General features: G+C 52.9%; 1 protein-coding gene across 10 annotated transcripts in view; it reads left to right on the forward strand.

Moving 5' to 3' along the window:
* The first annotated feature begins 3126 nt into the window (after window positions 1-3126).
* The window catches only part of Ntng2 (netrin G2), a 59239-nt gene continuing 34894 nt past the window's right edge, over window positions 3127-27471 (forward strand). For 2 of the 10 annotated variants that reach the window (XM_040745123.1, XM_040745124.1), the window contains exons 1-3: window positions 3128-4121; window positions 7754-7888; window positions 8125-8817. In XM_040745123.1, the coding sequence (XP_040601057.1) occupies window positions 8605-8817 (213 nt within the window). In that variant the 5' untranslated portion in view covers window positions 3128-4121; window positions 7754-7888; window positions 8125-8604. Of the gene's footprint in view, window positions 4122-4657; window positions 4722-4772; window positions 5256-7753; window positions 7889-8124; window positions 8818-27471 lie in introns of those variants that run through there. The other 8 variants (XM_040745119.1, XM_040745121.1, XM_013124743.3 and 5 more) reach the window with 8 other exon arrangements.

A 27471-nucleotide genomic window follows, 5' to 3' on the forward strand; every position in this document is an offset into this window, starting at 1 on the left:
ACACAGGCAACACCAGGCAAGGCAGGGCACCACTGCTCAGAGAAATGGACGAGGAGTAGGGCTGGCTGGAAAGCCCAGTCTGCCCAAACACTATTAGGCCCCTGTCTCTGCAAAGAGAAGTTTATTCAACAAAATGCAGACTAGCTAAGAACACGTCCTGCTCTATGTGAGTCCTGTTGTAGGCTGTGCACATCTTGGGAGATGTGTGGATGAAAGGCGCCATATAAAATGCAATCAATTATGAATCACCATTACTGAATTAATCACATGTATGATTAATACGGTAATAATAATTAATGGGAGTATGATCTAGAGATTAGAGCTGAGAAGGGGCAGGGAGGAGCTGACTGCTTCTTGCAGTTGCTGCTGCTGTCTAGAGGCATCACCTTGGGGAATGCCCTGGGAGTGAGTCTTGTTCTTCCCTCTCTTGCACCAACCTGAGCTGTGGAGTAGGGAGGCCCTGGGACATCTCGAAACTCCTAAAGGTCCTGGATGGGTTCCAGGCAGCTGCCGCCGATTCACATCTATATCTCAACTGTTCAAGGTCAAACGGACAAAGGGTTTCCTGGAGAATCCAAATTGTGGTCTGACACAGGGAATGCAGTGACTGTGGGCGTGGCCAGATCACGGAAGAGGCAGCTTCTAAGCTTGTGCTCGACTTTCTTCCTTTGATCTGTCCCTCCTTCTGTCTGTCTGTGTTGGGACTTGTCTTCTTTCCTAGATTCCCCAGAGGGCGGGACATCATCTATCACCTCTCACTGCAGAGCTAGCTTTTTTCCCACGTGACTTTATAATTTCCTGTTACTCCTTGATCCTTTGTTTACTTCCTGATTGCAAAGGATTTGGAAGCCATTGGGAAATAGCTGTACCAAAGTATGTCATTTTCCCCATCTCCCCTGTTTATGGACTGATATATCTTTGGAGTCTTTGTATAGTCTCTGTGTGTGTGACATAAACCAATGCACACACATATATGTTTAGACACAAATCCTTTTTTAAAAATAAAGGCAGGTGCCATCATATCCCTGCACTGTTCAATGATGCTTTCCAATAGCAGATTTTTCACATACACAATTCAAATTACAACAGTTCAGTGAAGGCAAAGTCCCACCAATGAAGATGATTAGGCCTCTGGAGAGAGGAGAGCCATTGATGATTCGGGTGGGGGTGTTCATTAACACTTTTCTGCCCCTGGTGCTCAGCTGCGTTCTCTGCCAGTGAAAGGTCATTTGTCAGAAAGCACCTTAATGCAGTTTAGAAATGAACGGGCCGGGCCACCTGGTCCCTACATGGCTGGAATCCTATTCATTCCTGGCACTCTATTATCCTTTGAAAGGAATGCCTTCCCCTGGAGGCTGCTGTGGAAGGTGGCTGGTTCAGGATGGCAGAGCAGGGTTTGCACGCCCAGGCTAATCCCTTTTCACACAGATGGGGAAACTGAGGCTAAGAACAAGGAAGAGTTCTCCCCAAAGGCATGCAGCTGGGAGTTAAGTGGGACCAAGATACTCCACTATCTCAACTGCACTCACTCTGACTTCCACTGTGCTGTAATTTTAGTAGCAAGATCTTTGCATGCATGGTTCACAAGAGCCATCCTGAACCCACTGGCAGGATTAGCCCAGGGTCCCTTCGTGGCGTGCAGATGAACTGGGAATTAGAAGCATCCTCTTGCATGCCTTGCTGGCTGATCCTAACAGTGTCCAGTCACTGTATAAGGCAGCAGCAGGGCACTGCTGGGGATGGATAGTCCTGCCTGGGAGTGACAGCAGGCCAAAGGCCTACCGGGTCATCACTCACCCTGGGCAGAAGCCACACAATGTGTCCTTTGCTGCTGCCTGAGGCACAAATGCTTACAACCCAAGAGGCTGTGATCTGCCTCCTCCCTCCAAGGAGTTTCCTCTAGTTGAAGACATTGAGGCCAGGCAGGGAGTAGATGCGTGTTGGGGGCGGGGAAGAGGCACTGTCCTACATCTGCTTTCCCGGACAGCTTGGTGGGATGGTCCTTCTCTGAAACCTGAGGACATGTTAAAGTAGGCACTCAGAAACCGAAGGCCTTGTCATTCACGCTTTACAGATGGGCAAACTGAGGCTGTGAAGAGATATGTGCAGTACCACAGATTAACCAGCCAGTCTGCCAATGGTGGAACAGCAGCTAAGAACCCGAGATCTACCTCTCAAGACAAAAATCTTCCTTAGTCATCTGGCCTTGGCCGGGTTGTTTAAGATCGACGAGCTCCAAGTTGACATTTTGCTAACAGGGGTTAGTTCACATGGCTTCAGGAAGAATTAGGGACCAATATGCACAAGCTGCTTTGCATGTAGCCTGACATGAAAGGTGTCCAATAAATGTTTGTTACTATTATCATCATCATTATTACCGATGATAATATCTAATACTGCATCTTCTGCCTGCTTTGTTGCAAGATTCTAAATGTTAACCAGCAGAACAACCCTCTTTTGAAATTTAGGGATGGATGCTGAGAACAGGGAAGGGTTAAAGTGGATGTGAGTGGTGGCAGTGGATGGGGCACTGGGTTGCAAGCCTGTCTTGCTCCTATTTCTGACACCCTCTGTGACCTTGAACCAATCTCTCTCCCTCCCCCTCTCTCCCTCCCTCCGTCTCCCCCCCCCTCCAGGCCCTTTGTTCTTGGTGCATCCAAATGGCATCGCTCTGTGTGAATACTGCAGCAAGAACCCACTCCAAGGAAGCCAGGAGCACCCAAAAAAGACCCATAAGTGCCCCTGGGAAGACCAAGATGCACTTCTACAGCCCTGGAAGCAGCCTGGCAGGGAGCCTACAGGGGGCTGAAGAGAGCACAGGGCTGCCCTAGCGTTACCAACTCAGTGGCCTCTGCCCAGCCTCTGCAGGAGTCCTCCCACGTGGTCCTCCCAGGCTTGCCCCAGGGAGACAGAGAGCTCCTGAGCAAGGGCCCTCCTGCCCCCCTACTCTGCACTCCCTGCAGAGCTGGCTTGGCTTCTCCGTCAAAAGCAGGGCCCATCAGGCTGGAGGCGGCGATGTGTCAGCTGGTATTCAGGCTTTGGTTGTGCGCTCAGAGCGCTCCCCCCTCCCCAGCTCCCCAAATCCACCCACCCACCCCTTTACCCACTGCTCGGGGCCTTCTGGATGGCAGTGTTTCACAGAGAGAGAAAGAGACAGAGACCAAGGAGCCAGCAACCTAGAACCCTGATTGTGGGGGGTGGGGGCTGACTCACTTGGCCCCCTCCCTGGTGCCGATGGGGCAACCCCCACACCCCTGGGCGCTGGCACCGAGTCAGGCCCCACAGTTGGGAACAAGAGAGATGCGGCTCTACTGTGCCTGACCCAAGTCGGCTGAGAATGTACCCGGAGCTCAGGGACCGCTTGGTCCCCGTGCCGCCAGGCGATGTGTAGGCAGCGACCCCCCACAGCAGGCTCACTCCGGCGGCCGCCTGCTAGGGCCACCCTGGCCACGGGCCCGCCGGGACGCCCCTGCTCGCCGCGCCCCTCCCCGGGCTTAGGCTCTTCCCCGGAGCCTCGCAGTATTTCCTTCCTGCACCTTTAAGAAGACCGTTGCTCCGTGGTGGGATGGTGTGTTAAAGCCACACAGAGGAAGTTACGCAGCCCGGATCAGACCGGGAGATAAAAGCCCCGATGGTGACCGTGAGTGATGGCAAGAGGATTTAGCCTCGGCATTAACTTGGAGCGGAGTGCAGGGGGGCGGTGAGGCGCCCCGCCATCTGGCCGGCGCCGTGCCAGGGGGATGCTCGGGCGCCTGGTCCAGCAGCGACGAAGCCCACCCGGACCGGGGGTTGAGTGGGGCGAGCGTACAGGTCCTCCCCTGGCTGCCCAGGGGCCCCCAAAAGTTTGCACTTGTTAGTAGCGACCTCCGGCTCGGCCGGGCGGGCGATGAGGGCGGCGCAGTTGGCCCCCTCCCCTGGTCCGCGTCTCCGGGACGGCTGCGGGCGGGCCCCCTGGAGGCCCGAGGGCTCCCCAGCCCCGATCTGACGGCGGTCACCGCGGCGGCGCGGGGCAGAAGTCCCCAGCTCTCAGTCCTGCGGCCCGTGAGCCCACCCAGCGCCCGCCAGAGGGTGGCGGTCTCCGGCCTCTTGGGGCTCGCTCCGGGAAGCTGCTCCAAGCCGGGGTAAGGCGAGCGGGGAGCGCCGGGGAGGCGGGCGGGGACTGAGGCGCCGCAGCTTCGCCCAGGGTGCTTTCATTTTGAAAATGCTTAGGTGACAGTGCTAGTTTTCCCTCGGCCAGGGAGTCACTCCAGGCCACTCAACCGAGGCTAGGATGCAAAGTTATTTGGTGGCGGCTGCTACTAGCGAAGGGCTGGAGCCGCGGAAGAGGGGTGTGTGCGCGCGCCCGGTGCAGCATCTTTAAGAAGTAGAGTAGCTGTCTTCCCTCTGGGCTCCCCGCCACCCAGCCCGTCTTTTTCCATCCTGTGCGCCTGTGTGCGGAGGGGATGGACCGTTGTAAGAACGCTAGCTTACTTGTGTTTATGAAAAGTGAATTAACCCTTCTCCCCCGCCTCTCCCCCTCCCTAATTTAAGTCGCCTCCGCGTTATAAAGACGCGCGGAGAACTCTTGGCCTGGCAGGCTAAAAACTTCCTTTAGTGCTGTGGAGGGGGTCGGCAGGTGGAAAGGCGTCCTCCACCATGGTGTGAAATCCCACTCTAGGGGGAGCAGAAGCAACGGGAAGGCGGGAAGTGGACCGCCGGATCTCGGGGCCGTCCGCTTCAGAGTAAGTTGCGGGTACGGGCTGGGGGGTAGCGGCGTCAGGGTCCCCACGGAGCAGCGGCGCCTGGCAAAAGAATGCGAATAATTCCAAGGAGCTTTGCGCGGTCTTTTAATTAAGGGAGACGATATCAAATGAGGGGGCAGTCTGGATGCTGGCCTGGCCTTTATTAAAGGCTTGATTATTAATTGTGCCGGCGGTTTGCACCGAACTTAAGAAAAGCGAAATGCAGCGGCAGTTCGTGTCCGTGTGCAGTGCACGCCACTGTCTACGCGCCCCAAGCTCAGCGCGGACTCAGCCAGACTCCTCGGTGTCTGCGGGTCGCATGCTAGCCCCGCCCGTCCTCGGGGACTTAGCCGCAGGCGGCCTCAGCCTAGCGTCCTAGAGCCGGGTGATCTGCCCCGCCCCCAAGAGCCCAACTTTTCGGGGCTCCCCAGCCGCTGAGAGGGTGTCAGGGAGAAACCAGAGGTCTAGAGAAAGCTCCCTTTCCAGAGCTGTGGACACCGGGACACCTGAACCCGGACGTCCACCAAGGCAACGGTGAGCGCCCGGGCAGCCCAAGACGAGGGGGGGGGGATGGGGATGGGGCGGCGAATGGGGGAAGGTAATCGCGGGCCATGAGGCTTCGCTTTCCTTCCCTATCCCTCCTACGGCCTCCAGAGCAAGTTTCACACACCCTTCTACCCTTTGTCTAACCTGGGTGGAAGAATAAACCTCCGGTGGACTGTCCCCATCCTACCCCCGGTCCCCACCTCACCCCTGATCCCCAGGGACCCTGCGCCCCGCAGAGGCAAGTTTCCGACAAGGAGAGCGCACAGCCCGAGACTCCGGCAGGAGCCTGTTGGCAACCCGGCCAGCTCCGAAAGGCGCTAATTCAATAAGACAGAGAAATCTGAGTTCAGAAATCCTGATAAAATCTAATTTTCGGGTTTTAATACCCAGGCTATCAGCCCCCCCTCGGTTCCTGAGGACTCTTAAAAGAAAATAAAGCGCATTGATTCCATTTGTTTCAGAGAGCTGCAGTTTCTTAATAATATCAGGTGAAGATTTATTTTCCAAGGAGAAAACGATCCGTGAGGATGCAACCTCTTACTCTGAATTTCTCCCCTGCTGGCTCCTCGCTCGCTCTCCACTATGTACCTCGTTTTTCCGCGGACTCTTGCCTAGGTCCCCCGCCCCTTGTTTTCTTTTTGGCAAAAATCTCCTGTAATTTTCGAGTGCTGAGCTCACAGTGCCCCCTCGATGCCAGCAACGCCCAACTGATTGACGGGCTGTAAACACATTTTCCCCTGGCAGATTTTGTTGTTGTTTCCCTCACCCCCATTTTCTAGGGAATGTGTGATGCTTAAGCCAACAAAACTGCAAAGCAATTAATAGATTTACGAGTTGCGCCGCTTGCTGCTCGCTGGGTCTCCGGCCTCAGGGCCTCGTTGCCTCCCCACCCGGGCCAGAATCCAGCGCTGTCCCAGACAGGAGCAGCCGCTGGCCCTGCAGATAAAGCCGGCAGCTGGGCCCACCTTGAGAGCCCCAGCTTGGCTCCCTGGTCGTCCCCAGCCGTCAGGAGCGCCCTACCTGTTAGTGAACAGTCGGGTGCCGGCTGCTGGAAGAATTAATTAGGGGCATGCTGTTTTCTGGGCAGCTCAGAGCTGGGCTGGAAACGTCCAAACCATTGCTGGGGCCCGTGCTATTTTATTTTTACTACATTTTCTCAGCTTGAAAAAAAAAATAGACGCATGGTCACGTTCTTCCAGAGTTTTCTAGCAAGAAGCGAGCCCCGGCGGGGTCTAGACCAGGTTTCTGTTTAAACGGTCGATCCGAGGAGAGGTGTGAAGTGTGGTCTAGCTGGGTTCTCATTCATCTATATTAGGAGTCCTTCATCCCAAGAGGGGGCAGGGGCGGTCTTAACGCAGATGGATGAGGCCCACTGCAGTCTGAAGCAGAGTACTGGCTGAGGGCTTCCACCTGAGCAAGTAGGTCTCAGCAGAAAGGCTGAACCAAAATGTACCCCCTTTTCATTTGGGGGGCAGGAATGTGCTTGTGTCTGGTGTGTTTCATGCAAAGACAGTTAACTCCTCTGGGACTTTCAGTATACAGTGGCTGACAAGGGTTTCGGGTGAGAGTCAGGCCACCATATGTGAGGTTTGGGAATTTAAATGCAGCAACTGTGAGCACTATAGCCAGAATAATTAATAACAGAGATGATAATTACTTACATTTGCTACATCCACTTCAATAACCTTTGCCCTATTGGCAAAGGTTATCTTTGGCGGGGATCTCATGCTGGCGGGCTCAGATTTGTCCATGACGTAGCAAACAACTGGGAATACGCTAGAATCAGAGAGTCGTATGTTTCTGGATGCAGTGCTCCTATTAGCTATATTTATTTTAGCTTTTAAATGATTATTTCAGGCTTAAAATAGATGCTACCCTCCTAAAATGACTGCAAACTGTTGGCCTTGGTCAGAAAATCTAACACAACAAAACACTCTGATTCCCGTGGAAGCCTTGGACATCCTAGTTTCTAGCTATTAACTCGTTTACTTCATGGTTTCACATTGTGCGGGTGACTAGGGAGCAGATCGCTGGTTGCCCACACAGAGACCTCCTCTTGGGCTGCAGCAGTAGGGGCAGTCTCCTCTGTTGGATACTCATGGCCTCCTTTAACAACTTGGACATTTTGACTGGTCTGACCTAGTATGTTACAGCCACTGTTAAACCCTGGCTCTTGGGAATGCTTTAAAAAGTTCCTCATCTTCAAGAAGGGGCACTAAGCAAACATCCTTGCGAATGATGAGGAGGTACACCACCTTTTTAATAGCATGCCCGTCTCTAAACCTGGAACTCTGATATTAATTCAAAACAAAACAGCCCAGCTTTCTCTGGAGATCTTGCTAATGCAGCCCATTTGTGTGTGTGTGTGTGTGTGTGTGTGTGTGTGTGTGTGTGTGTATGTGTGTGTGTATGCGTGTGTGCAGGCATTTTGCTAGAGATCTTTTGTTCTTATATGTCTCTAACCCCCCCCTTTTAATTTGTTGCAGGTGTTGCTGCTAATGAACGCAGCCTCGATCTTCTCCCTTTACAATGAAAGTCAGGCCAGAGCCCAAGTACCTGGAGGTAGAGAGAGCTGAAGCCTCAGGAATTTCCCAATAAGTGGCCAATGGCTACTAGCCAAGGTCAGCTGGCCCCCATCCGTGCCCGTCCCCACCAAAGCAGAGGCAAATGGCCTCTCCAGTTAACACCTCGGTGACTTGTTTTATTTTCTAGTCTAGTCACACAATCTCGTCACTTGCAGCCCATATGAAAGGAAATCTCTTTTATTGGTCTGAGATGCCAAGTCCAGTCCCAAAGAGGGGACACATTTCCAGCTAATATGTACACCTCCTGATTTTATTTTATCTTCACCACGCAGGCTGGAGGGCCGTTATGCAGTCGTGTTGAGCGCACCACACATAGAGGGCCCTTTAAAGACCTGGATTGATTGGAAGGACAAAAATTAAAAGCAACCTGATACAGCCCCATGACGGATCCCTTCGGATTTCCTCCTGATCCCATTTCCATCCACTGTCACAATTTGAGAGTCTGCCCGATTTGATCAGCTTCACCTCCAGGGGAGGTGTAATTCCAAGGTTAGGAGGACGCCAAGTTACAGGCAACTTTTTGATCTGCCCATCAGCAGCCTGAGAAACGCTGGCTCTGGATTTTCCATATCGGCCATTTGGAAAACACAAGCTCCCACCGTCGGCAAACCTGCAGTGCTCAAGTCTGATACATCCCAGCCACCGTTGCCTAGTAGATGCAGCATTTCCATGCTGAAGCCCCGAGTCCCCCCTGACCCCACCGCCACCTCTCCAGTGCCCCTCTGGGCCCCACCCATTCTGACTGTACAGCCATGCTGCACCTGCTGGCCCTCTTCCTGCACTGCCTTCCGATGGCCTCTGGGGACTATGACATCTGCAAATCCTGGGTGACCACAGATGAGGGCCCCACCTGGGAGTTCTACGCCTGTCAGCCCAAAGTGATGCGCCTGAAGGATTATGTCAAGGTGAAAGTGGAGCCCTCAGGCATCACGTGCGGAGATCCCCCTGAAAGGTTTTGCTCCCATGTAAGTCAGCCCCCTGCTTCTATATTACTGAATTAAGGGGTGGGGGACTGTGTGCTGAGAAAGACCCGGGGTGGCTGAGCAGAACCAGAGGGCCTTGATGCAAGACCAACTCCAAGTCCCACCATGGAAAGGTTCCCACTCCATAGGTTCACCATGGAAAGGTGCCAGAGCCACACTGCCCTGAGGACCCTGGGGGTTGAGTGACATTTACTGGGTGGAAGCAGCTTAGCCAGCTGACCCTGGGATGTTTTCTTGCCAGCAGTTACACAGTAGTCATAGTTCCCTGTCTCAAAGCCAACCCCTCCTCCATTGCAGGAAGGCAGCATTCAGGCCAGTGATCTGGGTACCATTTGCAAGGTTACACTCCCACACGAATAGGTTCACCCCTCTAGTGGTACATCCTCCCAGCCTGCCCGGTCCAGCCAAGTGCATAGCATCATGATCCCAGCTCATGCCAAGCACTGACCAGGCATCTTGCTGAGGACAGTTTCTGGGAGGGTTGGAAGGAATTCTTGCAACATGGGTAGAGGATGAGGCTGGAGAGATGCAGCCAGCACCTCAGCCAGTGATGTGCGCTTATCAAGAGGCAGTTTACTCAGGCCTCGCCATCTGAGCCCCTTGAAGCTAGTGGAAGCATCAGTGTTAACAACGGGTGATGGTAATAGCAGAGGTTGATGAGAACTCTAGGAATGCAGGGTTGAGAGCCCAAAGCCTTCCATTCTGTAGGGGTTTTCCACCAGGCTGATTCTACCTGGGACAAAGTCAGAATATTTGAATGGCAGTGTCCCCAGTGTCAGACCAGTGTCTCTCTGGGTTTCTGCTCTGTCAACTGTAGAATGGATGCATTAATAAAGTACTGAGAGGGTGGTTGTAAGGGGTCAGTGGCTCAATGGACACAGACTGGACACAGAGAAAGTGTCCCAGATGCTTGGTCATTCTGGTCATATAGATAGGGAAACTGAGACAGCGGGGTTGAAGGCCCTTGACCAAGGTCACACAGCAGAAAGCTGTGAAGCTGCTGAGTTAAGATGAACCTCCAGGACACAGCAGGTCTGTCCCTGGTGGAGGTTGGGCAGAGCAATCGGGGAACCAGCAGTGTTCCCCCTGCAAGCGGCTGGTGCCTCTGAGTGTCCTTGGGGAAAGCTGGGTTTCTTGCATAGTCAACCTGGTGTCCCCGGCCCAGGCTCCTGTAAATGTCTCAGTCCCTTGGGGAGGCTTCAGTCACAGTGTAGAGCAGCTAGCCCAAGAAGGTAGATCCCCACTTGTCAATGGTGATAAGGCTGTCACTGTGGGTGGTGGCTGGGCCTGGGCCAGCTTGGAGAAGGGGAGGGAGGGAGGGGAGGAGGAAGGGAGGAGACGGCTCAGGGCTGGGAGCCAAGACTGGTTTGTGTGTGGACATTGTTGAGCACCAAAAGACCACGCTGGCTCACGACAGGCAAAGGGCCCAGGCCCTGAGAGTCGGGGCTGAGGCCATAGTGAAGTCCATTCTGAGTGTACATCTCAGTCTCTGTGGGAACTGCCCCGGCCACACATTTCCCATGCAGAGTCTCAACGTGATTTTGTCTGTTAAATATTAATCATTGCCAGGGTTTGGAGCAAGTCACAGAACCAGCTTCTATTCAGGGGTGTAGGGGCTACAGATGTCCACCAGAGGCAAGTCCAGGGTCCTGTCCAAGATGATGACCCCTCCAGGTCTTGATGTTGGTTGAGCTCTGGGGTCTGGATGGGTAAGAAGGTCCAGAAGGAACCCTGCTGTGTCTGAGGTTTCACCATCTTAGCTCTTGTCTGATGGACGTAAATGTCCCGTGACAGGCAGGTGCATCTTTGCTTTTCATTACAAATGTGAGACCAAGGAGAATGGAATGCCACAGGGGAAGACGGAGGGCAGCCCTCAGGAAGTGCTCGCTTCTGCGGGGAGGGGGGCATCACACCCAGTCTGTATGAGAACCCCAATGCTGCTTTTTACTGAGGACCTTCCTGGGCGTGTCCAGGGAAAGCCACAGACATGTGTCGTTGAACCATGTTGAGGGCACCCTAAGGTAAACCCCAGTCTAATCCCTTTTTAAGCATTAGAAAGATTGCCTAAGTCCTGCCAAGGTCAAGATGCTCAGCAGGCAAGGCAGAAACTCATCTGCAGCCAGAGCACACGCTCACCCACCAGGTGCCTGGCTTCCCTCTCTGAGCATGCTGACCTGGCTGAGCCTCAGTTTTCTTCCTGTTTCAATAAAAACGATAATGTAGGTGTGTCGCTGAGCTGGCATGGAGACAGCTGGGCCCGGCACGAGCAAGCATGTGGGAGTACTTCAGTGTGCAATGGCCATAATTATCTTACGTCAACCATTGCTATTACTCCCTCGGTGGCTTCCTGGGTTTCTCTGCTTCCCTGGAGTATATTGCTTCACTCCAGCCTTGACCACACACATCACAGTCTGCATTTCTTGTCTACAGGCAGCAGGTGGTAGATGGATGCCCAGGGACTTTAACCGCCCTCAGCCAGAGCAGGTGTGGCTAACTAGCCACCAGAAGGCACCCTGGTGGCAGCCAGACCACCCAGTGCCCCCTTAGTCCTCTAAGCCAGGGCCAGCTCATCCCGGCTCTCTGGCCACCCTGCTGCTAACAAGTGGGGGCCTGCCTGAACCAGCACCCAGACAACCAGAGCATGAACCCTGGAACACCCTGAGAGGACATGAGGGGACAAAGGAGCAGCTGCCCTTTTCAGTTCGAGGGTGCAGCCCCTGCTCTCCCAGGTTCCTGTCCTTCAGCAAGGCCACTAGAGAACTGAATTGTAAATTCCAGCCTGGTGAGGAAGGGGAGGGGGATAAAAGACAAGATAAATGAATAAATAAAAACCTATTGGCTCCAAACGCATGAGGAAAATGAATAGGGATGAGCTTTCCGCAGGGGGCAAAATTTCAGTGAGAACTGCAGGTCAGAGGCAGCCCTGGGAGGGGGGAGGAGGAGGAGGAGGCCAGAAGAAAAGGGGGCTGTTCGGTTCTTCACAGGGTGGGCAGCTATGGCTCCTTGGACCATGCGGCAAGCACACTGGAGCCTGGATGGACAGTGTCTAGTGCTCCCTGCCTACAGCCTTCACGCCTTTCTCTACGCCAAGAGGACAGGCCCTCAGGATAGCAAGGGCTGACGGAAGAGAGGCTGAGTGTGCCCAGCCTTCTTGTAGCCTCCTTACCAGAGTGTGGTCCCTGGACCCCAGTCTCAGTCTGTCAAAAATGCAGACTCCCAGCCCCTGCCTCAGAACTGCTAAACTAGACTATAGGGCATGAAGACACAGGCAGGGTCTGGCCTATAGTGGGGAAGCTTATTGTGAAGGCTCAGGAGACCCGCCGTTTCCTTGAAACCTCTACAGCTTTGAGGATCGCTGCCCAGGGAAGAAAAGAGAGCAAGAGGGACCCAGGGGTCCTGAGAGAAAGGTTCCGGGGTCCGGCATGAGGTCATCAGGTTGAACCCTTGAAAAGCAGGGTGAACTCTGTGTGAGTGAGACGCAGTGACTGCTTTCAGGAAGTGGCAGAGTCCTATTTTGGTGAGACTCTCATCTTACTCCTCCAGGCTCCACGGCCTGGAGTAAGCCATTCGAATTCTCTACGCAGGCTGTGGATGTAGGGTGCACAGGACATGCAAAGGCCAAGGTTCAGTCACTAGCACTGTGCAAGCCAGTCGTGGTGGCACTTGGTAGATGAAGGTAGAAGTTCAAGGTCATTGTTAACTTCAGAGAAAGTTCAAGGCCAGCCTGAGCTACATGAGACCCTGTCTCCATAATTGGGGTCGGGGTGGGGGTTTTGTGGGGCTGGAGAGATGTCTCAGTAGTTAAGAGCACTGACTGTGTTTGCAGAAGACCTACATCGTGGCTGACAACTATCTGTAACTCTAGTTACAGGGGATCTGACACCCTTTTCTGGCCTCCATGGGCAGTGCACCCACGTGGTACCCAGACATACATGTTGACAAAATGCATGAAATACAATAATTTTTAACTTAAAAAAAACTGGGCTTGGTAGCACATGCTTTTAATCCTAGCACTAAGAAGGAAGAGTAAGTGGTTCTCTGTGAGTTCAAAGCCAGGTGAATTTCAGATTAGCCAGGATTATAAAGGAACATCCTCTAAGCCTCAGTTTCTCTAGCTAAGAGCTTGCCTTGCCCACTTCATCACCTTCCTGAAGAAGGAAGCAAGTGCTTACTCAGAATGAGATCTGACCATTGGCCCCTAGCTAGTCTCCAACACCTGGAATTTTCCACGCCAGCATGTATGAACATCCACGTGTCTAACAAGTCTCCAGGGAGATGACAGTTTGCAGTCCCATGCAGTGTGACCTTCAACACGGGATGTAACCTTGTGTCCTCAGGTTGGGGGCTCGTAGGGGACCATACTCAGGACACTGTCACCAGTGTAGTACCTGTCACAGGTGCTTGGTTCATAGGGCTCTAACAAAAGTGCCTCTCTCTCATCTTAGTGCCTGTGAATCATTTGATAGACAAATGGATGGGTAGGTGGAGGGATGCCATGGTCCAGGAAGGTTTCTTGGGGCAAAGAGATGAATGCTGAACCTTGAGAAAGACCTGGAGCTCTGGTCAGGACCCAAGGCAGCTAGGAGTCCTCACTTCCACACTCCCCATGGCTGTGGGACTGGCCTCAAGTTGAAGGCAAGGGTTTGCCAACTCTCTGCTTAACTCAGTCACGGTGTCTTGGAGTTGCCAGCACTAGCCTTTAGCTATAGCCACGGGGACAAGAATAGAACCTGGGAGGTCATCTTGTTGCACAGAGAAGTCTCCTGCTGGAGACAGACAGGACAGGACGGAGCTGTGCTGCCATGGAATGCCAGGTCCATGGAGGTCACTGGTGCTTCTGACATTTCTGGTAGGAGGCAGTTGGGTTCGGACACCCTGAGGAGAGCAACAGCAGTTGCAAAGTAGTAAGGACCCAGAGGACCCAGAAGAGACATCTCCCCAGAGTGCCAGAGCCTTGGGAACCCTGGGCCCACCACCTTTCTGGGCTCAGCTTCCTTTCTGTCCAGGTCCTGATTTTACTTGTATCTACTTATTTTTTTGAGACAGGGACCCAATGAGCCATAACTGGCCTTGAACTTGCTATGTGGCTGAGGATGAACTTGAACTTCTGATCCTCCTGCCTCCACCTCACAAGTGCTGGGATTACAGGCATGAGCCTCCAAATGCAGTTCTAGCCATGCTGGGCACCGAACCCAGAGTTTTCTGCCTGCTAAGTGAGCCCAGAGGGGTCAGTCTCAAAGTCAGCATAGGAGGGCTTGCATGTTGGTCTGTCCACCAACTGTTTACCTCATCTAAAGCCGTAATACTCAAAACCAGATTCTCAAAAGTCCAGCCAAGTCCCCAGCCCTACTCTAGGTTTTGAGACTGACCCCCCTCTGGGCTGTGGAACTTAGGATAAGTCCTTGAGATTCCAAGCTCTTGCTTTCTCATCTGGAAATGGGAGCGATGCTTTCCAGATTCCAAGAACATTTCTGGGAATAAGGTGAGGCGAGGCATGAGAAGCCAACATCAAAGGAATGCCCACTGAAAGGGCGTGTTTCCATTCTAGAATTAGCAAGACGAGCAAACGGAACACACATAAAGAGACAGTGGGCGAAAGATGACCTCACACCACAGTCAATGTGCAAGACAAGGCTATAGGGGCAAGAGTCAGAGGGGAAAGCCTGGAAGGTTCCAGAGACCCACAGAGGGCAGTAGAGTGTCAGTGCGAAGGGGCACACCCCCTGCTGCTGTGCCTCGGTGAGGCCTGAGAACAGGGAGCTAGCTATACAACACGCTCACCTCTGCACTCACTGGCCAGTTTCTCCTACTGTGTCTTTTAGACAGGATGTTGGTTGACTCTCTAGGGGATAGGGTCAATGGGTGGGGGGGGGATGACCATGTTTCTCTCCAGCCCCTCACATGCTCTCCAGGTTCTCCTATGCTCCTCTTCTCCTCCAATCAGCCAGGACCGTTCCCACCCAGATGCTAGTAAATATATTGCAATGACAAAGATCCCTCCAAACTTAAGAGCAATCGGAAATTGCCCAAGGCCAGAGGAACCCCACTGCCCAGAAGCACACTGCAACGGTGCCAACTACTCGGGGCAAAGTGGCTGGCTGGCTGCTGCTATCCCTCTAGCCCTGTTCACACGTTCCTGGGACTCACCTCATCCCTAGCTAGGTTCCTGGTGGAGTCCAATCCCTGGGGGCACAGTATACTGTCCCCAGGCCTCCATCCACCCATTCACGCCCTGGATCTGCTCTCACATGGTGACACATGGTAGGAGGCATGGGACACACCTGGAGGTCACCTGTGCCGGCTGACGGCTGAAGCTGCTCCTGTGTGGTTGGTAGGGTTACCGAGGTCACTTCCTGACTCACCTAGGTGAGCTCTCACAAACTGCGTCTCTGTCACCAGAGGTACCTCTCAGAGCTGGATCTTGACAGAGATCTCACGCTAAGCCCTGAGAGCAATGGTTCTCCTGTGGTCTTGCCATGAGGGTGTAAGGTCAGGCTGAGGCAGGAGAGGGTAATGGTGGGAATATTTACAATCATTAAAGTCGGTACCTTTTGATGGTCCTTGAAGTAGGATTCTGGGATGCACCTTTCCTTTTTCACATACTGGCCCATGTCCCCAGGCAACATACATACTGTGGCTACCACCATACTTTATGTGTAACTTTTCATCCTCTCCATAAGACTGCCATACAGATGGGTACAGGGACGGTTAGAGAGGCGAAGACACTTAACCCAGAGTTTCACAGCCAAAGCCCGGATCCTCCTCAGAGCCTTGCCACTGTCTCCCGCAAGCCCTCCTCCACAGCACAGTTCTGAATGGCTGCCGAGACAGTGGGCAGCTGCAGAGAAACCTGGCTGATAGTAAGGGGCTGAAATTGAACCCCCAGTCAAATATCCAGATCTAAACCCTGCCAGGGGTGTGTGTGTGTGTCTAGAATGGCCCCTCCTGTGAAGAAGATCCAGTGTAGTTTGTCTTAGGTCTCGGGGGGCCCTTCAGACCTGCTCAGTCCCCGTTCCATCTCCCTCCTGCTGCCAAGCCATTTGTCCACTTGACTGGAAGCACTGCCCAGGGAAATAAGCGGAAATGAACCAAGACCCTGTGCATCCCCTCCGCCAGGCACACTGTCGGTTTCCAGGCAAAGGTGAAGAGGAGGCTGGGGAAGCTGAAGTTTCTTAGAGAGTGCCCTCCCCCTGGGGGATCGAGAGGCAGTTGGCAGCAGGAGGGGGAGTCAGTGGTGCTTGGGGAACAAAGTGCACCCCAATCCAGAACCATTGCCAACCATCGGGTGGCAGATACGATGATGGGCCAGCTCCTTGGGGCAGGTCTGCCCTCTGCAACAGCTGGGCAACCTTTGCACCTTCCCCAAAAGAGGAAGAGCAAATGAGGAGATCTGAGTGTGGACGTCCAAGTTCCCTGCACTCCTGACTTCCTCCATCCTGCTTCCTGGTGAGATAGAAGAGCAGCATCCACCCAGGCGCTGGGGATGACCTGAGGGCCACCAAAGCAGAAACCAACTCCTGTCTCAGCAGCAAAGCCCCAGGGCTCCTGACTTACAGGGGCCACCAAACCCTCTGAGAGCCTGCAATGCTTTCCAGAACAGGATCTGGGCATGTGTGCAAACACATGTGTGTACACATACAAAACAAGGTTGCAAAACCTGTGGACACTTCCCAGACAGCCTCGGGTTCACATGTGGACCCTGGTGGCCAATGGTACCATTCACAAGGACCCTTAACCTCAGAGAAATCAGCGTGTGTGCGTCTTCTTGCTATCTAAAGATCTGGTTCCACGCCCTCCAACAGCCACATTTACTGAGTGCCTAGTGTATGCTAAGCAGTTACCATGAACTAGTTCAACTGAATCCACACAGAAAACATGGTAGACTTTATATTAAAACCCTATTTTAAATATGAGGTTAAGCCTCTTGCCCGAGCTCACACAGCTTCTTACATGCTGGGCTGCCCAGGCTACAGGGCTGCTGGGAGTCTCTCTGAGTATCTCAGAAGGAGAGGGAGCAATCATCTGTGTGTGTTCACGCATGCATGCTGGATGAGCAGAGCCCCCATCAGCCCTGGAGGAAGGAGGTTGAGGAGGAGTGATACTGTGTTTTCCCGCCCACTGCTCTTTGAGCTGAGACGGAGCCTGCTAATCCACTTATTTGATAACTCGTTTGCTCCACGTCTATTTGGAAGCATGCAATCTCCCACGCAGCAGCTCATCGAAGGCGCGGTAGCTTTGCTTATTCCTCTAAATCTGGAATCTGATCTGTCTTTCTGGGGATGCAGTGGTGAAACTAGACCTGCCAGTGGACAGTAATGGACCTAAAAATAGAGAGTGCAGGGCGTGGCGGGCAAGAAAGGGTGCTCCAGGCCTAACTGTCTGGCACTGGGCAGTCCTGCTCACCCAGTCTTGGGATCCTCTCGGCCTAGAGCGAGGCATGAGAAAGAGGAGGGGAGGAAACAGACTGTCCCTTGATGCCACTGCCCGCATCCAGATGTCACTACCTGCTATTCCAGGTCTGGAGGCAGTGCCCTTGCCCTTGGCTCGCTGGAATTTCCTGAAGAGTCATAAGCTGTCTACTGCCTAGGTCTGTGCAGTGGGTGCAGGTATCCCCAGGTCCTAAAGGGAGAGTGGGTGAGAGTGTCTGAGCTCCCCTTGTCTCCTTACCCTTGGAGTGATTTTCTCAAAGGCCCCAGTGATATGTGGGGAGCAGTGACCAGAACCAGAGCAGACAAGGACCAGGAGGAAGCCCTCATAGCCCCAGACCCTCTGCCCACTGGGGCTTCTCAGTGCACTATGTAGGGACTGTTGGAGAGCTTGTCACAATCCCATGCCCATGTATGCCCAGCCAAACAACACAGGGTGAGCCCTGATTAACTGATTTGCTGGCTAGCTGATTGGTTGGTTAGTTGCTAGTTGGTTGGTTGGTTGGTTGGCTGGCTGGCTAACTGGTTGGTTGGTTAACTAGTTGGTCGTTTTGTTGGTTTGCTTCCCCAATGGAGTAGATCAATGGACTTAAGGCCATGAATGTTGTTACATATCTCTTCCTTTTGTCCTAATGGGCAAACTCTGAAGCTGCTTCTCTGGAATGACATCATTCAAGTAGCTGACAAGTAGCTGACAAATGACTAAAAGAATAAATCTGCACCTTCTAGCCCACTCTCACCATTCCTGCCCCCACTTGAGGCTTCACCTACAGAGTTGGTAGCTGTCCAGGTATGCCCCACCTTGTGGCTTCCTACTTGTCTCTCTGCCACACCTCTTAAGTCCCCAAAGAACAGTAGAAACCCACCCATGGCCCTTTGCAGGGACCACCCCAATCCGTGTGGGTGCTGCGTCACTCCTAAGCCTTTATTCTGGCTGCTGAGGACCCAGGGAGGGCCTCTCACTCTGCAACCCTGGACACACTGCATTGTCACTCCTGTCTCCCCAGAGCACCCTGAGATCACACAGACTTGGCCTTAACCAAATATGTCATTCTGTGTGCACAAATGGGCTCCTGGACAGAACCCGGGAGGTGTCCTCAGGAAGAGGTGCTTATTCAGATACCTGCCACTGGGTGGAGCCTTCAGACAGAGGTGTGAGAAGGGAGACAGAGGAGCTGCTCAGTCAGCAAAGTACTTGCCAAGTAAGCATGAGGGCTTGAGTTCGATCCCCAGAACTCCCTCACAAAGCTGTGCATTTTTAAACCAAGTGTCTGTGATCCCAGCCATGGGGAGAGCTAGGTGGGTCCCTGCCGTTTAGTGGCCAGACATAGGGCTCACTGGTCCTATACCATTTGGCAAACTGAAGAGTGATAAGAGTCTGTCTCAAACAAAAAATAGAAGGTGCCTGAAGTATGACACCCAAGGTTGATCACTAACCTACACACACACACACACACACACACACCTCCCCCCACACCCACAGGAAGCTGGGGCTGGCTAGAGAGAGACTGGAGAGCAGAGAGGGAGTAGCAGGACTAGGGTCCAAGGCTTGGGCTTGAGCGGCTCCGGGTGCTAAGGCTCAGGAGGCAATAGTATCTACCCCATCACTTGACACAAGAACCTGGAGTCAGGCTAGGGAGAGGAAACAGAGAGGCTGGTGTCTCTATGGGGACAGGACAGGGCCTGGGACAGCCTCACCAGTTAGTGGTGACACCTTGCCCTTTGGCTATGTCTGTCCCCAGCCCCAGCTAAGGCCCCACTCTTCAGCAGGGCAGCTGCCATCAGCAGGTGGAATGACCAAGGCTCTGAAGGCCCCAGGGATGTGGGGGGGCCGTGCTGAGCTGCCCTCGCCCCACCCTGCGCTGGAATCCTTGCAGCCTGCCTTTTCCCCTCGCGATGAAATATTCATGTCAGCAGAGTAGGACCTCTCTGGGAAGGCTGCCTGTGTCTAGCTTACGCCTTGCACAGGCTTTTAAAGAACAGGACGCTTTTCCTATGCTCTAAGCATTTTCTAAGTCTCCAATCAATAATGCACTTTACCAGTGGCTTCCTCTTCTCCAAGTCCTCCCCCACCCCTCCTCTTCCTCTCTCTTCCTCTCCTCCTCTCACCTCTCCTCCTCTCCTTTCATTTGCTTGTTGTAGAAATGCTGAACCATTCATTCAGGTGGTGGGTGCAGCCCCTACCGTGGAGTGAAGTGGGCGGGGGAAAATCACCCAGAGTGTGGGAGGTGGGGTGTGCAGGTGCCACAGGTGGGAGTCAGCTGGACAACAGCTCTGAGAGCTGGGAGGGAAGCCTTGAGCCTGCTGAGCTCCTGCTGAAGCAGGGGGCAGGCGTGGACTTGGGTTTGTATGAGTTGATAGTGAGATTGCCTAAGATGCACAAGACCCCAGGTTCAATCCCCGGCATTACATGAACTGGGCATGCTGGCACACACCTGTCATTCCAGCACTCAGTGGTAGAAACCAGAGGATCAGAAATCAAAGGTCAGCCTCAGCTATATAGGGTGTCTGAGGCCAGCTGGGATATGCAGAACCCTATCTAAGGAAAGGTCGGGAGGGGCAGACTCGGTTTCATGGAGCCTTTCTCTCACCTTCACCTAATGAACTGGAAGATGTTGGTGGCCTAATGAGAGAAAATAAGACCACAAAAGGGGTCCTGGAACAGGGATTGTGGAGCATGTGCCAAAATAGATAGCCAGAGTCTCTAAAAATAGAGCAATCCAGTTTGGGATTTTCGTGGTAGTGAGCCCCCTGTGTCTAGATGTATGCACATGTAGAGCAATCATCCTCTTCCAAGGCAGAGCCCACATGTGTCTGCTTGGTAGGTGGTACACTGAGGGCCTGGAGCACATTCATTGCATGTGGGGGCCATAAGGCTGGGTGCCAGGCACGCTTCAGAACTGGGAAAGGGTTTCCCACCCCAAACATTCCTGGAAGTCTGGCTGTGGGAAGAACTCACATATGCCCAGGGCAAAGCAGAATGGAGCCTTTTTTAAAAGACAATTTTGAGTTCTTGGAGAGATTAACCCTCATGTAGTCACTGCCTTGGCAAAACCCTCACCCCCACTCCCTGTGGTTGCTCTGTTGATGGAGGAAGCCAGCCATACGGAGGCTGTGTTCCTGCAGGCAGTGTGAGTCGGAGCAGGGTCTGGCTTTCCACCTCGAGCCAGCAGACCATCTCCTGGGTATCTCGGCCACATTACAACCTGGTGTCCCAAGGTTCTCTGAAGGGATGAGAAAGATGCTAAAACTAGCATCCCCAAACAGACCAAAGGTCTTAGGGTCAGAGTCTTGGCTGCTGCATGAGGCAATTGCTGGGGAGTGTCATGTAAGGTGGAGAGCCCTGGTCCCTGCTCTCCTGGACTTTACTCTTGCATATAGAAGGTTCTATAAGGAAGGCATTAGTGGGTGGGTTTGAAATGGAAGGCCCTCAGGTGTCTTCCTCCAAAGCTGCTTGGCATAGTGAAGGACCAAGAGGTTTTTGTTTTTTTTTTAAACTTGAGCTAAAGCCATGGCAGACTTGGGAGATGACCTGAGACTTCGGGTCCAAAGTAGACCTCTGCCAAGGACATGATCACTGAGTTTGGGTCTAGGAAAGAGGATGGTTACTAAGGCGCTGGATGGTGCTCTGCGAGGATGAAGGATTGAGGGTCATGCCCAGCATGGGCAACTTGTGTCCCCCCCATCCCCCCCCCCCCCGCCGCCGCCTGCATAGTTGATAGAGCATGGGAGAATCATCCCCACAGGACAAGTCTCCCTGGACAGCTGCTGCTCTGAGTAGGATTCTGCTGATTCGTGAGAGTGAGGCAGGTGACCTTGCTGTTGCCTGGGGCAGAGGAAGAAGAGGGGGAGTAATCAATGAACCCACAGAATGATACAGAGAGCTAGCGGGACGCTTAGAAAAGGAGGAGGGAGTTAGGGATGCAGGGCAGCCCGAATTAGGACCAGCAGCGAACACAATCTCCGTTTCCGCCTTGTTAATAATTCATCCCACTGCAACTTTTCTTACCAAGAAATAGGAAATAATTTGTTAGGGCGAATTCCCCCAGCACTTGGCTTTCTCCCTGCCGCTGGGGACGGAGGTTGCGTGGTTCTGTTCCCTTCATCCCAAGCTGCCAGGGGAAGGAGGACTATGAAGATTTTGAGACTTTAGGATAGTGTTAGCACAGTTGGACTGCCGACTCCTGCTCTGTCATTTCTCGAATAGGGAAACTGAGGTATGGATAGATCCAAGCCCGACCCAAGGTTATATGTCACACAGGGTTAGGGACAATGCACCCAAGAAGTCAGTGTGCTTACCGACTTCCAACCTGTCCAGGCCAAGACCAGCTCTCCCCAAGTCCACGGAGACGAGAAAGGCTGATGTGACTGCCTCGGGACCCCCTTTCACTTTACCCCTAAGTCCCAAGACTTTGTAAGGATGAAAGCTGGTATTGTGTTCCTCCTCATCTCAGCATCCTGGCTACTCCTGGAAGTCTCCTGCTTCCCACCTGGGACACAGAAACCATCTCCAGTCCCCCAGGGAAGCTGACAGCTCAGTAGCCAAATTCAAAAAGAATCTGTCAGCTGTTGAACTGTTGAGGGCCTGCCCACACACCCAGGTGGCAAAGACATGGCTGTCTGCCTCCTGGGTGTGGGGGGCGGTGGCACAGACTGGGGGTGGCTATGTCCTTTCCCTCTTGGGTAAATGGCAGTTCCTTTACTTGTCTTAGAGATATTGGGAGTTGGAGAATCTGACCCCCTAGGATGCAGAAGGGAAACTGTGCTGCTGGTTGGAACAGGTGCCTACATGGTGGTCCAGCAATTGATTTCTTTCCTGCATCCAGCATCCCTGAGCACACATTACACAAGCACTCATCTTGTGGTACCCAGACAGGGTCTCACTGTATAGTCCTGGCTGATCTATAATTCCCTATACAGACCAGGCTGGCCTCAAACTCAGAGATCCGCCTGCCTCTGCCTCCCAAGTGTTGGGATTTAAGGCTTGTGCCACCATGTCCCAACTCCATATTGGTTTTCATTCATTCCATCAGGATTGCCTGATTCCTCAGAGGATACCAGGGGCTAAGGCTTCAGTGGAGACAGAGACATACAAGGTTGCTGCCCTCAGGGAATTCACCCAACACTTGTAAAAGAAAACAGTGTCTTTTCTTCACCCATCCCATGTTCCTGACTAAGACTCCTATCAAAAGACAAAGATAAGATGCTGAAGAGAGCTGGAGAGATGGCTCAGCAGTTAAGAGCACTGGCTGCTCTTCCAGAGGACCTGGGTTCAATTCCCAGCACCGTCTGTAACTCCAGTCCCGGAGGATCCGAGTCCTCATCTGGCTTCCTCGTGCACCAAGCACACACATGGGGTACAGATATGCATGCAGACAAAAACACTTACACGTAAAATAAATAATATTTTTAAAAGAGGCTGAAGAGATAGGGTTAAGAGCACTGGCTGATTTTCCAGAGGACCCAGGTTTGATTCCCAGCACTCACATGGCAGCTCACAACCATCTGTAACTCCAGTTCCAGGGGATCAAATGTCTTCTGGCTTCCATGGCACCAGGCATGTATGTGGTGCACAGACATATATGTAGACAAAGCATCTAAAACTCAAAGAGATCCACCTGCCTCTGCCTCCTGAGTGCTGGGATTAAAGGCAAGCAATGCCACTCCTGGCTTTAATCTGTGTATTCTTAAAAAAAATTAAAATTCTGGTTAGTAGGTGGTGGTGGCACACACCTTTAATCCCAACATTCAGAGGCAGAAGCAGAGGCAGACAGATCTCTGAGTTCGAGGTCAGCCTGGATTATAAAGCGAGTTCCAGGCCAGCCAAGGCTACACATTGAAACCCTGTCTCAAAAAAAATAATCATAATAATAGTTTAAGGCTTTATTTATTTGTCTATTTATTGTGAATATGGGCACATGATATGGGTCATGTGTTCTGTGTTGAGGTCAGAGTATAACTGTGGGTTCAGTTCTCTTCTTCTGCCTTTATGGGGGTTCTGGCGCTTGAACTCAGCATATAAGACTTGCAGGGCAAGTGCCTCCAACTGCTGAGCTCCTTGAATCTATGCTTGGTGTGAGGGAGTTAATAAGAGAGATGGAAGAGAAAAACTGGGTAAGAGGCCTGATGGAGGTTCATAAACCAGGGGACCTCAGCAAGGCCTGGGTGCTCAGACTCTTTGTTGATACCCCGTGTCCTTAGAATTCTCCCAACACAGGCCCCTCCTCAGTGAAGGCCTCACAAGCTGCTGAAGAGAAGGGCCAGGAGTAACCTTACTGCACAGAACTTTCTCAAATTCTTTCCACTTGAAATAGTTCAAGGGGGCTGGAGAGATGGAGAGATGGCTTGGTGGTTAAGAGCACTCACTGGCTGCTCTTACAGAGGACCCAGGTTCAGTTCCCAGCACCCACACTGGCAGCTCACAACCGTCTGTAACTCCAGCTCCAGAGCATCTGATGCCCTTTTCTGGCCTCCATGTAAGCGTGTAGACATGCATACACACACACACACACACACACACACACACGCACACGCACACGCACACACACACACATATACAACAACAGCACAGAAAACATAAATAAAAATACATAGTCTGAGGTAGCATGTATTGAAACCCAGCAGGTCTGAAAAAGTTGAAAACTCATCCACACTCAGGAAGCTTGCCTGTGACTGAGAGGATCATCTGCCCCTCCTAGCCCACCACAGACTTACCTGGAAAGCCCTTTCTCGAAGCACCAAGTCAGCCCATATTGTGGGCAGTGACTGAGAATTTGTTCCCACACAGGCTTGGGTTTCAAGCCCAGTTGGTATGAAGCCATCCTTTTCTCTACCCCAGACAGTTCCAATTCTGGTGACCTTGAAAAAGCCACTTGACTTCTCTGAACCTCTGTTTTCTCGTCCTGTGTTCTGTGTGAAACCCAGGTGATGGTAACACACAGTAGAGACAGTTCTGCACAGCCCATTCCTGCATGTCAGCTGGAGTGGGAGGGAGATGAGGTGGATTCTGGGAGATGCTGAGCACCTGGGGACTCCATGACATAGACCACCTGAACATAGGCTGCTTAAGACCCAAGAGGCCTGTGAGGACCCCTGGGCTAGGGGTTTGGAGACTCGCTGGCTGGACTTTCCCAGATGAGGGCTGCTGTGCTTGGCAGCACGTAACTTCCTGCTCCACTACGCTTTCCACCCAGAGTTTGCCAGTGTGTTTGCCACCTGGACTCTGACTCCTGCCCCAAAAATAACAGAAAAGCAAAATCACCAAAGAGTCAAAAGTGCTCAAGCATTGCACAAAAAAATGGTTTCACCAGTCATCTCCTGCTTAAAGACCTTGCAAGAGACCTGTCATGCCACCCTACCCCACCCCGGTGCTCTGTGCCGCTGGTGGAAAACTGCAGAGATGCTGAACTCTGATTCCCCAGCGTTCTCCAAAGTCAGTCCCGTCCTCTCCACGGGTAGCGACAGCGGGCTGGTATGTACTTAGTGACCATACAACATCTGCCCCGAGCCCATCATCACTGTGCTCCCTGGACTAGCTGTTACTAAAGTCGTCTGTGTCATGCAGTCCCCCGGTGCCCAGCATCTACCTCCATCTCCTTCCCTTGTAAGGTAGCCGGGTCACCCCTCACTCCAGCTGACATGCAGGAATCAGCTATGTAAAACTGTCACTACCGTATGGTGACATCACCTGGGTTTCTCATACACTCTATCTCACAGAACACAGGACAAGGAAGCAGAGACTCAGAAAACACAAGTGGCTTCCTCAAGGTCACAAAACCTCCAGCAGGTACAGCTGAGCTGAACTTAGGGCTTTTAGACATGAGGGCCAGTTTTCCTTAATGGCCCCATACTCTTAAAAGGGGTTTCTAACACAGACTTAGTGCTCCAGGGTATGGTAAATGTATGTGGTGGGTGACTGCAGTATGTGTGTGCATGTTTTTGTGAGCACATATGAGTAGAGCCTAGAGGTCAACCTCAGGTGTCACTCTTTAGGCACCGTACACCTTGGTTCTGAGACAAGGTGTCCATTGACCTAGAACTCCCAGTTAATCGAGGCTGGCTGGCCAGTGCGTCCCGGGGATATTTCTGCCACTGCTTCCACAGTTAGAGCCTTTTTCGGGCTCTGACTTAAGTCCCTACAGCAAGCACTTTACCAACTGAACCATTCCCCAAGTCCCTAAGGGGTTTTCCCCCTCTAAGGTCTTTAAAATCAGGGGTTTGTGCACTCGTTTTGGGGTGCTAATCACTAAGTGGCCAGAGAAGCAAGTGCTGGTTTCGATAGCATCAGTGATTAGCCTGGGTTCCCTTCTGCGAGGTAAAAGGGTGCCCGAAAGTCGCCTGGTGTTGGCTGTCCTTGTCAGATGGCTTCATTTGGCTGTTTTCACTAACACTTAATCTGCTCCGTAGTCATGGAAGCTGGAGACCCAGAAGGCTGGCAAAGTCACTGCTGCCTCCCGCTGTCCTCAGCTGTCCCTCTGCTCGCTCCAGTGGGGGTGGAGCCGGCTGGAACTCCCCTGGAGTTCTCCCTACTGTGGCATGGAAAGACAGCCAAGGCGTGTTCAGAAAGGGGTTGGCTCGATGTGGCCACAGCCCGTGCCTCCTTGGTGATGCAGGATGCTGAGATCTTGTGGCTGTGAGGTGGGAGGAAGAGACGAGGAGACGAGAGTACTGTGCTGGCCATGGCTTGGGATTATTTGCTGCGCTCGCTCGTAACTGGCAAAGCCCTTTCTGCAGCCAGCATGAGCCTGGTAAATACACAGACTGATTCATTAGTGTCTCGCCACCTGCTTCCCAGGGGCTGGGATAGGGGGCTGGCAGGCCCTGCAGGTTGGGCAGCATGGATCCTTAGTCAGGATGGACTCCCTAGACCCTGGCAAAGCCCCTGGACCCACCTTCTTCTCAACGATGGCTTGGAGGAACCCTGTCCCTGCCGCCCCACCCCCAACCCCAGACTGGTGGTAAAGGTCCAGGGAAAAGGGGAGGTACAGAGCTTCACAGCAGCTGGGGAGGGGGGAGCTGTGTGCCACAGGAATATCAACAGTCAATATGAGATGGGCAGACATTAATAAAATTACCCAGGGATCAGGTGGCCTGGGAAAGGACATGGCCTTCGGAGGAGGGTAAAAAACAACAAAACAAGGCTTTGGAAAAGGCCCAAAGAGTCCCTGAGAGCACCCTGGAAAACTCAGGGTCAGCAACACCCCTCTGAGCTGCCACCCCTCCCGTTTGGCTCACTAGATGAGCCTGCCAGGACCTGACTTCTCCAGCAACGACGCTTCTGTCTCACAGTCTCAAGATCAAGGTGCTGGGGTGTGGTTCCTCCTGCAGCCTCCCTCCTTCTGGTGTGTGTGGCCACCTCCGTCTGTCTCATGTCTTTCCTCCAGGTGTGTGCACAATTGTCCCCAGTGCTTCTGCGTGAGCCCCTCTTCTTTCTCAAAAGAAGGACCACCAGAAGGGGTCCTTCAACTCTTTTTTCTGAGACACGGTTTCTTTGGAACTCGCTCTGTAGACCAGGCTGGCCTTGAACTCACAGAGACCCACCTCCCTCTGCCACCTGAGTCCTGGGATTAAAGGTGTGCGCCGCCACCGCCCGCCAACTCTTTCATCTTAAAGACTGTCTCAAAGTACAGCTACTGCCCTTTTGAGGTTGCTGAGCGTTAGGCATTAACAAATGAATTTGAGGGGACACAGCTGAGGCATAGAGCAACAGGAGAAAGGGAATGGGAGAGCGCCCGGCCTGGATCAGCTGTCCTGCGGGTCCCTCGTTCACGTGCAAACAATAAGCACGTGCCCGCCATTCCGCTTCCCAGTGCACCAGAAGCTGTACTTGGCCCTGGGCTCAGAATATCCTTCATGCTACCTGTGGCAGGGGCTTTGGTGGTGACCTCATGGTCAGCCAGTCTCCACCAGCCCAGCAGCCTGCTCCCTTCTCCTGGCCACTGGGATTAGCTTAGCCTCTGCTTGTCATCGAGCCTATGGAGGTCACTCAGACCCTTCCCATTCAGGCCAACAGCATGAGACACCAGCAGAAGTAACAAAAATCTCCCTTGTCATTGTGCTTGTAAGCGTGCAGACTTGGAAGGGGGTATCACTGAGGCAGCGTAGGATGGGGGGGGAGAGAAAGGAGAGGGGAGGGGACAAAGGGGAGGGTTAGAAAGAAGGAGAGGGAGGATTGATAGCGCTTGGGTTCTCCTCAGAAGTACTTGCAATG

The sequence above is a fragment of the Mesocricetus auratus genome, unplaced genomic scaffold (genome assembly GCF_017639785.1).
Source record: "Mesocricetus auratus isolate SY011 unplaced genomic scaffold, BCM_Maur_2.0 Super-Scaffold_100004, whole genome shotgun sequence".
In the NCBI taxonomy this organism is placed as follows: domain Eukaryota; kingdom Metazoa; phylum Chordata; class Mammalia; order Rodentia; family Cricetidae; genus Mesocricetus; species Mesocricetus auratus.